Source organism: Aspergillus mulundensis (genome assembly GCF_003369625.1).
Source record: "Aspergillus mulundensis strain DSM 5745 chromosome Unknown scaffold_17, whole genome shotgun sequence".
NCBI classification, from domain to species: domain Eukaryota; kingdom Fungi; phylum Ascomycota; class Eurotiomycetes; order Eurotiales; family Aspergillaceae; genus Aspergillus; species Aspergillus mulundensis.
In genome coordinates this window covers 230,575-244,215 of record NW_020797905.1, presented here as the reverse complement: position 1 = coordinate 244,215, position 13,641 = coordinate 230,575, and the positions used below count along the sequence as shown (strand labels likewise).

General features: G+C 50.9%; 5 protein-coding genes across 5 annotated transcripts; 4 read left to right on the top strand and 1 right to left on the bottom strand.

The window, feature by feature from the left end:
- Nucleotides 1–334: 334 nt before the first annotated feature.
- DSM5745_10867 (threonine--tRNA ligase THS1) lies at nt 335–2,715 on the bottom strand (the record flags this gene model as incomplete). Its single annotated transcript, XM_026752883.1, has 5 exons — nt 335–1,159; nt 1,208–1,783; nt 1,835–2,099; nt 2,152–2,593; nt 2,655–2,715. 5 exons carry the CDS (start codon nt 2,713–2,715, stop codon nt 335–337), a joined length of 2,169 nt encoding a protein of 722 aa, XP_026598521.1.
- Nucleotides 2,716–2,943: 228 nt separating this feature from the next.
- DSM5745_10866 (H/ACA ribonucleoprotein complex subunit GAR1/NAF1) lies at nt 2,944–3,860 on the top strand (the record flags this gene model as incomplete). The annotated part of the gene is made up of 6 exons (XM_026752882.1): nt 2,944–3,010; nt 3,079–3,129; nt 3,185–3,285; nt 3,351–3,496; nt 3,549–3,577; nt 3,631–3,860. The coding sequence occupies 6 exons, from the start codon at nt 2,944–2,946 to the stop codon at nt 3,858–3,860; spliced, it is 624 nt and encodes a 207-aa protein (XP_026598520.1).
- A 548-nt stretch (nt 3,861–4,408) lies between these two features.
- On the top strand, nt 4,409–5,396 carry DSM5745_10865 (CDP-diacylglycerol-serine O-phosphatidyltransferase; the record flags this gene model as incomplete). Its single annotated transcript, XM_026752881.1, has 5 exons — nt 4,409–4,460; nt 4,518–4,575; nt 4,634–4,671; nt 4,793–4,974; nt 5,028–5,396. The coding sequence occupies 5 exons, from the start codon at nt 4,409–4,411 to the stop codon at nt 5,394–5,396; spliced, it is 699 nt and encodes a 232-aa protein (XP_026598519.1).
- Nucleotides 5,397–8,086: 2,690 nt separating this feature from the next.
- On the top strand, nt 8,087–8,999 carry DSM5745_10864 (putative plasma membrane sensor transducer; the record flags this gene model as incomplete). The annotated part of the gene is made up of 2 exons (XM_026752880.1): nt 8,087–8,399; nt 8,452–8,999. 2 exons carry the CDS (start codon nt 8,087–8,089, stop codon nt 8,997–8,999), a joined length of 861 nt encoding a protein of 286 aa, XP_026598518.1.
- A 1,755-nt stretch (nt 9,000–10,754) lies between these two features.
- On the top strand, nt 10,755–11,117 carry DSM5745_10863 (uncharacterized protein; the record flags this gene model as incomplete). Its single annotated transcript, XM_026752879.1, has 2 exons — nt 10,755–10,892; nt 10,998–11,117. The coding sequence occupies 2 exons, from the start codon at nt 10,755–10,757 to the stop codon at nt 11,115–11,117; spliced, it is 258 nt and encodes an 85-aa protein (XP_026598517.1).
- Nucleotides 11,118–13,641: the final 2,524 nt, after the last annotated feature.

Genomic DNA, 13,641 nt, shown 5'->3' with positions numbered 1-13,641 from the left:
TTTCTCCTTTGCTTCCCCTCAAGTTTAGATGGCTATTCTTAACGCTTTTTCTATTTTTGATGCATGAAAAGGGGATCAAACGAGGTCCACTACGGCGGATATGATTGGTAGAGACTGGTTCAACCAGGGCTCTCAGGGGGAGCTACTGCATGAGTCAGGACTTTGCAGATGTCCAATATGTACAATCATTGTACGACTACTGATGCATACGCTATGTTCATATGTATATGTATAAATCTGTCATAGCTTCATGACTCCCACTTTTCAACACCGAAAGAACACCGACGCATAGAGCTCATCTACTCTAAGGCTGTATATGTCAACAGCTGATGGTCTAGAGAGAGTTGACAATTCTGCGTTCCTTGCGCAAGGCTTTGAACTTTTGCCGGGCTTCCTCGAGAGGAACAACGACACCTCTGCTTTGAGAAGATGTGTCATCGCGGTTGCGGATGTTGAGGGAACGAGTCTCCTTCTCTTCGGCACCGACAACGAGGATGAAGTTGTACTGCGCCAATTGACCCGTGCGGATCTTCTTTTGCAGCGTGTTTCCAGTGACATCGACGTCTACGTAGAGCTTGTCGTCCTGCAGGATCTGCTGGACCTCACGAGCATAGTCGTACACAGCCGGCATAACAGGGACGATCAGAACCTGGCGAGGGCTGATCCAGAACGGCCACTTGCCGCCAAAGTGCTCGGTGATGATACCCAAAAATCGCTCGAAGCTGCCAATGATCGCACGGTGAATGACCACGGGACGGGCACGGCCGGCGGCGGGCTCGTTAGACTTGGGGTCGGCCTCCTTCTTTGCCTCCTCCTGGGTGGTCTGGACCTTCTCGCCAGTCATGTACTCGAGCTTGAAGTTGATGGGCGCCTGGTAGTCAAGCTGAATGGTGGCACACTGGAACTCTCGCTTGAGCGCATCGGCAATTGTAATGTCGATCTTGGGACCGTAGAAAGCACCATCACCCTCGTCAATGATCCAGTCGTCGCCCTTGAACTTGGTCATAGCCTTCTTCAGCTGGTCTTCGGCGTAGTTCCACGTCTCAAGCTCACCGAGGTACTTCTCGGGACGGGTAGAGAGCTTCAGCTTGAAGGTAAAGCCAAACAGTCCGTAGATGGACTGGAGGAAGTCGAAGAGCCCTTCGATTTCAGACATGATCTGACTGCGTCAGCGATTTGATGTGATATATGCTACGAGAAAACTCACCTGATCCTGGGTACAGAAAATGTGGGTATCATCTTGCTGGAACTTGCGAACACGGGTAAGACCGTGGAGTGCACCAGACGCTTCGTTTCGGTGCAAGACACCAAAGTCCGCAATTCGCAGTGGAAGCTCTCTGTAGCTTCGCTCGCGGTGGCCGAAGAGCACGAAATGACCGGGGCAGTTCATAGGCTTCAGAGCCCATTCCCTCTTCTCAACATCGAGCTTGAACATGTCATCCTTGTAATGGGCCCAGTGACCGGAGGTCTTCCAAATACCAACATCGTACATGTTGGGCGTCTGGACTTCCTGGTATCCTCGCTTGCGGTATTCGGAACGCAGGAGAGACTGGAGAGCGTTGAAGATTCTGACACCGTTGGGGAGCAGGAACGGGCATCCAGGCGAGACATCATCGAAAAAGAAAAGCTCTTGGTCCTTGGCGATTCTCAGGTGGTTACGCTTCTCAGCCTCCTCCAGGAACTTAAGGTGCTCTGCCATCTGCTTCTTATCGGGGAAGGCGACACCACGGATACGCTGGAGAGAGTCGTTGGTTTGGTCACCAAGGAAGTAGGCAGAGGAGTTCTGTTAGGGTCAGCACGGCACGCTCTGGATTGTTCAAAGAGTGACGCTGACCTGCATGATCTTGAAGGTCTTGACCTTGCCAGTGCTCTGGATATGGGGGCCCCTGCAGAGATCGACCAGGGTACCGCATCGGTAAACGGTACTCTTCTCTCCAGTGACGAGCTTGTCAATATAGTGTAGCTTGTACTTGCTGTAAGCAAACATCTTGTTGAGGTTCTCCTTGGTGACCTCCAGTCGGTCGAAACTTTGCTTCTCCTTGAAGATCTTGTTGGCCCTGTTGTCGAGGGTCTTCCAGTCGGACTCCTTAACGACGCGACTATCGAGATGTCAGTGACTACGGCAAACGAACAAACGAATGATATGTGTACTTATCAGGCATAGCCATGTCGTAGAAGAAACCCTGAGGGGTGGGTGGACCGTGGGAGAGCATACATCCGTACTCGCACTCGCAAGCTTCACCCAGACAGTGCGCGCTCGAGTGCCAGAAAACTTCCCTTCCCTCGGGGTCGCTGAAAGGAACGTAGGATACCGTGCATTCTCCCTCCAATGGCCGGCCAAGGTCCCAGAGCTGTCCGTCAACCTTCGAAATAACAATATCGGCGCTGATCTCCTTGGGGACGTGCTTCAACAGCTGCGCCGGTGTGGTTTCCCAAGCCTTCGCGGGGATCGTCGATGTGTTTCCGTCACCGAGGTGAAGCGTGACATTGATTTCGGGGTGAGGCTTATTCTTCAATTCCTCGAGATGCACCTGCCATAGCTCCTCGAAGAGCTTATTCCGCTCAACAATGAACTCAGGGAGCGAGTCGCCGCCTACAGCAATTGACTAGTTAGGAGGGGCTCGAGGATGCAGCGGGGTAGGCATAGGACTCACTGGCCGGTTTGGCCTCAGCGGCGGGCCTAACAGGCAAATCTTTGGGACCCTCAGAAGCCATTATCACACCTCTCGTCACTGACCAGAATAGTGATCAGAGGAAATGGGAGTTCTCGCAGCGACAATGTTTCTTTGATTTCCCTTGTTGACTCAAATCTGTGAATCACGCAAGGCGGTGAGAAGCATGCACGTGACCTCAAAAAAACTGCCCTATCTTCGGCTCCCACCGTTTGAAAACTTCTCCGCGATTAGTCCGCAGCAAGACAACTATATCAACCCCAACATCAAAATGTCATTTCGCGGAGGCGGTCGTGGCGGCTTTTCCGGTCGTGGTGGAGGTTTCGGTGGCCGTGGAGGTGAGCAAAACCCGCGATTGAAGGCCGACATATGTTTGACTAGAGCTAATGAAATTTTTTTTGGATAGGCGGCCGAGGAGGTTTCCAGCAGTCCTTCGGGCCCCCAGACCAGGTCCTAGGTGAATCACACGTCGCAAAGGACTCGGAGTCATCAGACGGCTAATACAACAATAGAGATGGGTACTTTCATGCACGCCTGTGAAGGCGAGATGGTTTGCGAATCTATCAACCCCAAGATTCCTTACTTCAACGCCCCCATGTACCTGGAGAACAAGGTACGATGCGAACCGGGATAGACGAAAACAGCCTGCAACATTTTGGTTAACGGCTGCTCTTATAGACACCCATCGGCAAGATCGACGAAGTTCTCGGCCCCATCAACCAAGTTTACTTCACCATCAAGCCCCAAGAAGGTATCGTCGCGACATCCTTCAAGCCCGGCGATAAGGTCTACATCGGCGGTGACAAGCTCCTTCCTATCGAAAAGTATGCCGTTCCTCGCAATCAAGAGAACTTTGCCGCTAACCACTTACCCTAGGTTCCTCCCCAAGCCCAAGGCTCCCCCAGGTAAACAACCAAACCTCCGATTTCATAACGTGCGTTCTTCTAACAAGTCATAGGATCCAAGCCCAAGAAGGCAGTTGGAGCTCGTGGTGGTGGCCGTGGCGGCCGTGGTGGTGGTCGCGGTTTCGGTGCTCCTCGCGGCCGTGGCGGTGCTCCCAGAGGACGCGGTGCTCCTCGTGGTGGAAGCTTTGGATCTCGCGGCGGTAGTGGTTTCGGTGGTGGTGGTTTCGGTGGTAGGGGAGGTGGCCGTGGGGCGCCTCGTGGGGGTTTCCGCGGGCGATTCTAAACCGTGACAGCTAGTCTGTCTTTGCCTCGTCCTGTCTTATTACGGCGTTATGGGAATACGGGATTTATGTCGATAATTTTGACCACGGTCATCTGAGAAAAATTGGTTCTATCTAGCTTGGGATTTGTAGTGTGGTCTGGTTTCTCTGGCATGTTGTTGTTGTTGTAGGATTAAATGTTGAGCCGCGATAATCTACCAGTCGTCATGAGCTGCAAGTCCACTCTATAGTTCAAGCCTAATCCTCGATTCGAACTAAACAAAATGTGTAATATTGTCGTCAACTGACATAAGTTTAGAACCTGCTTTACTAACAGTTGTGGCTGAGTGTGGCGCAGCGATGACGTCTAGTCGAACTGCTTAAAGCCTAAAAGAAGCGAGACCCTGCACGTGCAATCGTCAACACATCCTCCTTCTGATCGCAATTGCTAGCCAGTATTGCTTTCTACCTAAGCATCTCTCATTTATAGTACTTCCTAGCACCTATTTTACTCTATAATCTCCATTTTCTCGCTATCCCTTGAATGAGCATGTCTCGAAGGACCTCAGCCATGCCCGCGAACTCGTCTACAAACAGCGGTGGCCCAGCGTCTGCTGATGGAGGTAAGCCAGCGCTTGAATAAAGGGGCTTCTCAGCAGACTAATAGCAATATTGCTTAGGTCAAGAGAAGCAGAAGATGCTTTTGTCCTCAGATACCGGTCACTTCAGTATGGTCAGGTTAGGCTTGAACGTCCTGACTGGCGGGGACGTTTGCTAATCGCGGATCCATGTACAGAGCCCTGCATCTAGCAGATCTCGTAACCGAGCTTAATGGTAAGGGACAGACCTAATACTTGAGTGGTGCTTTTTGACTAACCTCCTTTCCAGGATTCTGCGGAGGCAAGTTGACGTCGACGTTGAGATTTCTACGAGCGGCCACTAACCGGTGAAACAGTCATGTCCGTCTTTTCGTCCCTCCGCTACTGTCTCGGCGACCCCCACGACTACGGTGCCATTTGGGCCGCTCTCGGATTTATGCCGTTCGGCCTATTCTTTGATTTTATGGACGGCAGGATCGCACGATGGAGGAAGAAGTCGTCTCTCATGGGACAAGAACTGGACTCCCTCGCAGACCTGGTAGGTCGACATACCTCCTATTGCAGGTGACACAGCTAAGTGGCTGCGTCTAGATCTCCTTCGGCATGGCGCCGGCTGCCGCTGCATTCGCGCTCGGAATCCGAACCCCTCTCGACCACCTATTCCTCACGTTCTTCGTCCTCTGCGGCTTGACGCGCCTCGCCCGCTTCAACGTCACCGCCGCTGTCCTTCCTAAAGACAAGACCGGAAAGTCGAAGTATTTTGAGGGCACACCGATCCCCACTACCCTGAGCATCGTCGGTGTGATGGCCTACTGGGTATCGCAAGAATGGATTTTGGAAGACATTCCGCTCGGCGTTGCTGCTCAAGGTACCGCGCTTGAGTTCCACCCGATCGTTCTCCTCTTCGTTCTGCATGGGTGCCTCATGGTCAGCAAGACCCTGCATATCCCGAAGCCATGAATGACCTAAACGCATGGCGAGTTCCGTTGCGAAACGCTTTCCTTCTTACAAAAGAAATGTCTCATGAGCCGCACCTATATACGGGAGGGAAGGAGGGCAACAAAAGGATTACGAATCGGAGCATTTCTTGGAGATAGGTAACGTGGCCGGCGACGATGGCATGGCTTGCACGGATTCCTTTAGGATAGGCGGCTGCTCTCTACATTGTGTTTGTGTATTACTAATCCTGAAAATCATTATTATACCTAGGTACCAATCATGGCTTTCCGGCTTTCGTTAGGTAAATAGATATTGTTCATATCTCGAACGCCGGCATAAGCCCTGTATCGCACCATAATACAGAGGATATTGAAGCGTATTTGATGCGTGAAACATCCCGGCCGTCGAGTCTCTGGACGACCGGCGGACTCTCAATCACCGTACCTAGTACGTAGTCGAGTGCCGAGGTTAACGATACCAGGACACCGGGCGATGTTCGCGTCAAAGTTGGCACTCCGTGTGATGCGTCAATCTGGCAGGATCTAGATTTGACGTTCATTGACTCCGTATAGTTTTGTTTATAGGACTCCGTCAGAAACCGGCAGTTCGCTAGACCCTAGCGGCACTTCCTTGAGTTGAGACAAGCGGTTCCCGGAAATACTTCTTAATAGTTAGAGCCACCGTAGCAGCTGGATAGTTTTAGACTTTGTACCTAATCATTTGTATGTAGTCTGAGACCATGGAGGATTGGGCGCTGCAGCATAGCGAGGTGTTTCCTAGCGATATCCGAGGTTCGCGTAAAGCTTCACTACCAAGGCTGGCATTAGCAGATGATCCCCCAGGCACGGAATCAATGGTTTGTTTCAGCGCGCTGGATCTTGAATTCGTCCGGATACTCGTGGTCAAGGTGCTCGTGGTAACGATCTATCATCTATGCAACTTCCAGAAATTGGGAACGAGCGAGGAGTCATGCGGCTACTCCGTCCAGGCGGTACGAACGAGTTTCGGGCCATGTGCCCGGCTTCGATGTATCACTCCGCATATTGCGGCATATTCCAGATTCAAGATGGAAGGTTCTCCGGGGACCGGATGTCACAAGATGAGTAGAGGCTTCAAAGCATGAAAGTGACCGGTCACATTAAAAGCACGTGACTGTCCGTACCTGGCGTTCCAGGGCGCTGATCGGAAGTAGCCGCTCAGCAAAACAGAAGACCCATGGTTTCTCAGCGAGTCAGGCTTGAGAGATCCCTGGGAACATGGTCGAGTTCCATCACATTTGCCAGCTGGCAAGCATTATTGCTGGGTAAGCAATCAATAATACGCTGCAGTGTTTGGTCGCCCAGTTCGATCCCCCGGTCTCTGAAATTGCCCTGGAGTCATCTTGGGGTGCTGCGTCAGTCAAGTGATCGACGTTGAAACGATGGTCCTTTCATCCAAGCTGCGCTCTATGACTGGATGACGGCCGACGATGACTGGGTCAAATGAACATCATCTCACTGTTATTGGTCTGCTATGCACATCGGGGTCAAAAGAGCAACTACTGAAGACTGAAGACTTCGACAGCACACTTCATGATCTTCGCCTCCTCTTGGACCTGCAGTGGCCTCTTGCATAAGTGGCGCTTCGGACGATTGAGCGTTAGGACATTGCGCTGTGGCTGCTGCTGGGATGATGGGATCCGAGGCCGCGTAACCCTTGTAAGCTTGTTTTTCTTCTTTTGACAAAAGGCAGAATGAATTTTGAAAGAAAGCTCAGCAGAATAACAACAAAGGCGAACCTGGTCCCTTGTCACCGGAGTGTAAATGAAGCAGTCAAGGCGAGACATGCCCCCCTCCTTTCATCAAAAGAAGCGTCAGGGTCGCGATCTATTCTTTATCTAGTCTAGCGTCGCATTGAGCGGCCCAATCACCCTTAAATAACTCAGCCGCTGATTGGACGCACGGTATGCGGGATGAAATATTACCGGAACTGGCTGGAACCTCACAGTAAGGCGCAGTAAACTATTGTATGGTAAGTAACCAGGGCCAGGAACGGACACAATCACGGGCTGTCCAACACTGACAGTGCTCCGGCCCTCACTCCATTTCAATCACTTATCCAGTCGCTCTTTCTCTTTCTCCCTTTCATCAATACTCGCTTCCTGGGGCTGATATCTATCGATCCAAGGACACACTCGTTTATTTACATTGTTCAGCTTTGTTTCCGCAGCCCTTGTCTTGCTGCCTGGTTTTGTCTCTCGCTTCCTCCCTTTGACCCCTGATTTGTTTTGATCAAGGGATCACTAGTCCGGTCGGCTTGGGAGGATACTCATTGCCTCTATCTCGTTGTCCTCATCATCCGACAACGGATAATCCCGTCACCATATACCTCCCACAACCCTTTCGACCAGACGCGTTCTTGAGTGCTTGTTGTGGCCGAGTCAGCGACCGTTAAGGGCTCCGGCTGAAAGGGGCACTGAAACACGCTTAATCCCCGCCAGGGACCGCTTCTCCAGAAACAAACCGCTCTGAACCTCTGTCACGAAAACTCTACCAAGATCCCCCAACTCAGTCCTCTCGCTATCTTGATCGTTTTTCTTGTTACGGCCCTGCCCAGACGATTGATAGGGTTACGCCGGCCGTCCCGTCTTTCGTTGAACGATAATAGATACAACTGCCGCCTCAGTTGTACCTCGCTTCCCTCACCCTTATAAATTGTCAACACATCGCAGTATGAAGTCGCTCACATTATCCTCAGTCTTCGCGACTGCCGCTCTCCTTCTCGCCGGAAGCTCGCCGGCTGCCGCTCAACAACAGACGTATGTCGGCTGCTTCTCCAGCTCGACGCCCCTGGAAGACCAGGGGGCCTACACGTACCAGAGTAACGGATACTGCATGAACCTCTGCTACGGGAAAAACAAGGCCGTCTTCGGATTGTATAACGGAAACCACTGTCTCTGTGGTGATGAGATCCCAGCCAAGGCGGATAAGGAAGATAATGATGATGAATGCAACAAGTCTTGTGCCGCCTGGCCCATCGTCATGTGTAAGCACATACCAATCTATCATTCAGGAGAAAGTGCTAACTTGTCTTGCAGGTGGTGGATCCGACGCCTACTCAATTTACCTCACCGGTTATAGCGACAGCGTCGCATATTATTCAGATAGCTCCACCTCGACCACCTCCTCCTCAAACAGTAGCAGCACTTCCACAACTAGCGGCGGAAACTCAACGACGACAAACGCGAACGGTAGTGTTGCTACCACCGCGACTGTGAGCGCGGGGGGAGACTCGGAATCGGTCACTAGCACAGCATCGGCAGACACCGACTCCTCGGGGAAAAAGGACGGACCCAATACTGCTGCTATTGCTGCTGGTGTGGTTATCGGTGTGGTGGGATTGGCTGCTTTGGTAGGTGCTGGCTTCTTCCTCTGGCGCTTCAAGAAGCGCCACCCCGCTGATCAGCGGATGCGCGAAATGAGCAACGTTGAGCAGTTCGGCAAACCCATGTCGCAAGACTCGATGTCCGACACTCGTTTTGACGGTGATTTTATGGCCCAAAGGCGCCAGAGCAATGGTAGCATCGATGATGACCGAGATTTCTCCCGCCGGATCCTGCAAGTCACGAACCCCGACCGGCACTAAGCATCGTACCTACCGAAGACCACCGAATACCTGCGACTCATGACGATTGACCTATGCCTCTGGCTTTACATTCACGAAATCAACCTGCCTAGCGGACAATATCGCCTTGATGGGCATCAACCTCTGAACTCGACGTTTCAGTCTCTAAATCGATTGATTCTCTTGTTCGACATGCACATGTGCCATCAGATCCGTCCCATAATTCCAAGCTCCGCCGGTTGGCTTTTTGCAGCGAGTATAATTTGACCCCGACATTGCTCGCTAGATTCAACACCAAATTGAGAACAATTTTGGCTCGAATAGCGGATGAGAGTTTGGTATGAAGGCGTTTGGCTGGGTTGACCTTTTTAATACAAAATATTTCGTATCTATTTCTTACTTTGTATGTTCTTAAGCTGAGAATTACAGTCCTTCTCATGTTGCTTCATACTGTACGGTATTGGTTCTTGGTCTCAGTCCTGTCATGCGATCATGCAATATTGCCGTATACCTAGCCTCTTGACGGTTTAGACACCCGTCGAGCTGGAATCTCTAGATTCCGCGAACATACGTGCTGGGTACCCTCATCCCCTCTTTTAGGTATAGCCATAGTCACATATCACCCATTCTGGCGCTTATCAACCAACAATTGCTCAAGAATAACACATCTCGTCGCCCACTAAAACACTGCACCGAGTCCCAGGGAGATCCCTCCCTGCCACAAATAACAATGCCCGGAGTTTGGACACTACTTGAGTTACCCACAGTGTATAGCTCGCTCCAAATGAGTGTACACATTGGCTAGCCACATAAGGCTCACGCTTGAACAGGCTCAATCTGCCGCTGTTCTCTATGCGGCAGCAGTAGATCTCAACCTAAAACGCATTCCTTTGTTTTGTGCCGGACAGTTAGACGGTCATAGAACCCGGCTGCCTGACGGCATATCTTCATCTTTCTGCTCCAATTGATCCACCCAAGGCTCGATTCTAGATCTGGAATCTCCACTATGAGAGGCTTTGCCTTGATTTCGATCATTTTGATAAGGACTTGAAGGGAGAATAATGGCTCTGGTGATGGAGTTCGAACTTCTAGCCAAAAAAGGTCGGCAGAACTAGCAATAGAGATAGTGGTGGATGGTATCCCCACTCTATCTCTTTTGCGTTCTTTATGCATCTTGCCGTGTAGTGTATAATCAAAGTCGACGTCGCTCTCCAGGTCGTCCTCGATAGGGCCGGAGCTTCTTATATGCTTGAGAGATCGGGCGAATTGGGGAAAGCGGACTGGGAATGGTATAGGAGGAAGGTCCTAAAAACCACAAGTTTGTTTGTATCGGGGCTTGAAGTATGCCCCTGGTCCCGACCCTATAGGTGCTTTCTTCCTTTGGTTGGAGACGTTGTAGCAACAGCGCCCCGATTATCCCCAGCCGAACAAAGCATATTGACATCCAGCAACACTCACTTTGTTCGTGAGAAACAGGAAGCTGGCATTGTTGACACAGGTGGCAGACAGACTTGCAAAAGCGCTGGCACGGCCGGAATTTCTACAGAGCACGCAACACCAGAAGGACCGATCTTCGATTCGCAAACCATACCGGGGCTATGCTCCGCTGGCTCTCGGCAAAAAAAAATGCGCTGGCCTAGGCCTCCTGGACCGGTGGGCAGACCAAACTCCCCGGGTGCTTTGTCCAACAACCATCATTCAAGGCCGATGGCCTTTCTGTCGCCCGAAACATAAGACTTGAGGCCGTGTCGAAAATTCCTAACTCACTACTAAGCCATGCCTATAGTTCCCACCGAGAGCAATATAGCCATTACGCCGAAGAATGTCAGTGTCTGTCGCTGCGCCGAGTACTCATATGCTGTCGCCGCACGGTACATCCCTGTGATTGTGTATATGAAGAATGCTAGGACGGCTGTATGTAGCGACTGTTGTGGGTTTTAGCTTTGGATGGATGTGGTGCGGGGAGGAGAGATAGAGGAACCTTTAAGGCATATCATACAATGGCACTGACTGTCCTAGTGGTGTCTCATGCCTGGCCATAGAGGCGCTCGCGACGAGGAGGAAGCAAGTTGCCGGAATGAGCGTCGCAACTTGATTAGCATTGTCAGTATCTGTGAAGCATGGCCACGTCTGGCTTGACTCGCCGTACAACTTCCAGCAGAGGAGATAGCTCCAAAGAGTAAAGGTAGTCGGGGAAATAGGACATGATTGCAATGAGATGAAGAGCATGAGATGTCTTTGTAAGAGGAAGGTGAGGGTATAGTGGTTCTTCCTTCCTCATCTACGCATAGTGTCATCCGTTCAGAAGTACGAGCTGGCCATCGTCTTCCCGGAATTCATTCTAACAGCTGCTTGGGATGAGTGCTGGGTACCCAGCTTGAGCCAAGGTTAGTAGGGGTTAGCATGGTTTTGGTAGGTTTTGGTAGGTTTATATAGACACAAGAACAAACAAGCAAGAGACATGTGTCCATAGATATCTATAAAGAGATATAAAGCATTTAGAGAAATAGGGCTTGCTATAGTGAACGTAGATAATGCAGATTCCAGCAAAGGCGCGTACATGCGTGGCCCTAGTCAGCATTGGTGTGTGAATCAATTCAGTCTCTACTGGGGTAAATGCGCATGAGAAAATAGACTGCTATGCTTAAGCCTAGATTGTTCACTTACAGGGGTAATTTCGAATGGAGATAAATGCTACGTTCTCGTGACTGAGTCCCAATGGATAAAGGGTAAGGGCAAGGCATCTGCTATATATTTACGTCGCGGATAGGGCTGTGGCAGATGCGAGAGGACAAGAGGAGACAAGACAGGATGGTGTAGTATCTAGCTACTTGGTAGGTTGACTGAGCAGCTGAACAAGCAGGCAATTGGGCGAGTATGTATTTACACACACTCTCTCTGTGTCTCTTTTTTTAATTTTCGGCCTGAGAATAGATATCACCGGTAGACTTGAGAGATCAGTTCCTGGATTGCATGTGTCCTCACTTTTGTGCCCGAGAAACTATACGTACCTACCTACCTGGCAGCCTAACTAGGGGAGACGTCGATCGTGAACCTCATAGAAGATGGTAATAAAGGCAGGGCACTGCGCCAGGAATCTTGTCATTGCGCAGAGTGCCGAGACAGGTAGTCTCTTCCCGAATCACACTGTGGTAGGGTAAAGTAGAGTGGATTTTTCTTTTGCGTCTCATCGTTAGGTTGTGGTTGTGCGTATGAGTACTACGGCTGAGATGATGGCCGTAATACCTACAGAAGAGTATATATTTTCACTTTTCTTGGATTTTTGGGCATCCTATTGACGAATGGATCCTCGTGGGGTGGGTAGACGGCTGGGAAGATAGATCGGGATGACGGGGATAGTAGACACTGTTTCGACGGCGCAACTAGCTATCTGTTACGTTAGAAGTGTACCACGATGCACGCGGGATAAGAACAGGTGGTTTGTCTGTCAAAGGGTATATGTCGTTGGCATTGAGTGAGGCGAAAGCGTCCGAGGTTGTTCTAGATGCGGAAAGAGCGCATCCTAAATGCTGCTTGGTGTGGAGCTGAATAAGTTAGCGAGGGATATCAGACCGGGTGAAAGCGTTGCCTTCAAGATCGGCAGGTTGGAGCCCTGCCTCGGTTAATCCATGCATTGGATATACAATACATTTTTACCAGATTCGGGTGTATCACGAGAACGGCGACAGCTTGATCTCGCGTATATCCTTGCTGTGCATAGGCCATGACTCAGCTCTGGACTTTGATCGACTAGCGTTCGCAATAATAGATGGAATATCCGAGTCCATCCACATTCATCTAGATAAAACTGAACGAAGCGAGACAACACAAAGGTGACGACGATGGTTCACCCAAGTAATGGACATAGTTCTCTCACTGTATAGGTCATGTTGCTTGCGCTGGACGATTATGGGCGAGTATGGACCTTAGCTGATGGCTTCCGGTTGACATGTCCTGCTTCGTGTGCATGGCTTGGGTCCTGCCTCTAGGTGGTATGATGGAGGGTTCGGTGGCGGCATTATTCGGGGTAGAAAGTGCCGAGGGGAAGGAGAGGGCACACTGCCAGCTTGCCTGGGCGGATGTCCGGCACCGAAATTGAGCGTACCTATGCTCTTGGTCTCATTAGCGGTCAGCCACCGACATCTTCCAAGGCGGGTGATAACTAGGGTAAACAGCAGTACGCCAACCTGGTTGTAGAGATGAAGCCAAGCCATGCATGATTCAGGGACCGCCCGAAGCTGTGAGGGATGCAGGATGCAGGGTGCAGGGTGCAGACAATCGCAATTTCCAATATAGCCAAGCAGTAACACGGACACAGCAACGTGTTTGCTGAGATGCAACAACGCTAGGATGATCTGACCATCCCGCGATGGAGATACCGGACGGGACAGGAGGATCATGATCGATGTGATCTTGAGCACGCCGCTGACTTCATGGAGTCTGGCATCGAAGATACCGTGATGGGATAGGCTGCGGTGTACTGCCACTGTCGGAGACAGATTAAAGCCCGTACCCCTGTAGCTTGCTGTATGCAGCTTCGAAACGACAAGAGATGCTCTATCTCTCCATGTGCAGTGTATGACGTCTCCATATGTCGAAAGGACTAGATCTTTGCCACGGGAGGGGGAAAGCTGGTTGATGAAGATGAGCGCTGAGCAAGAAC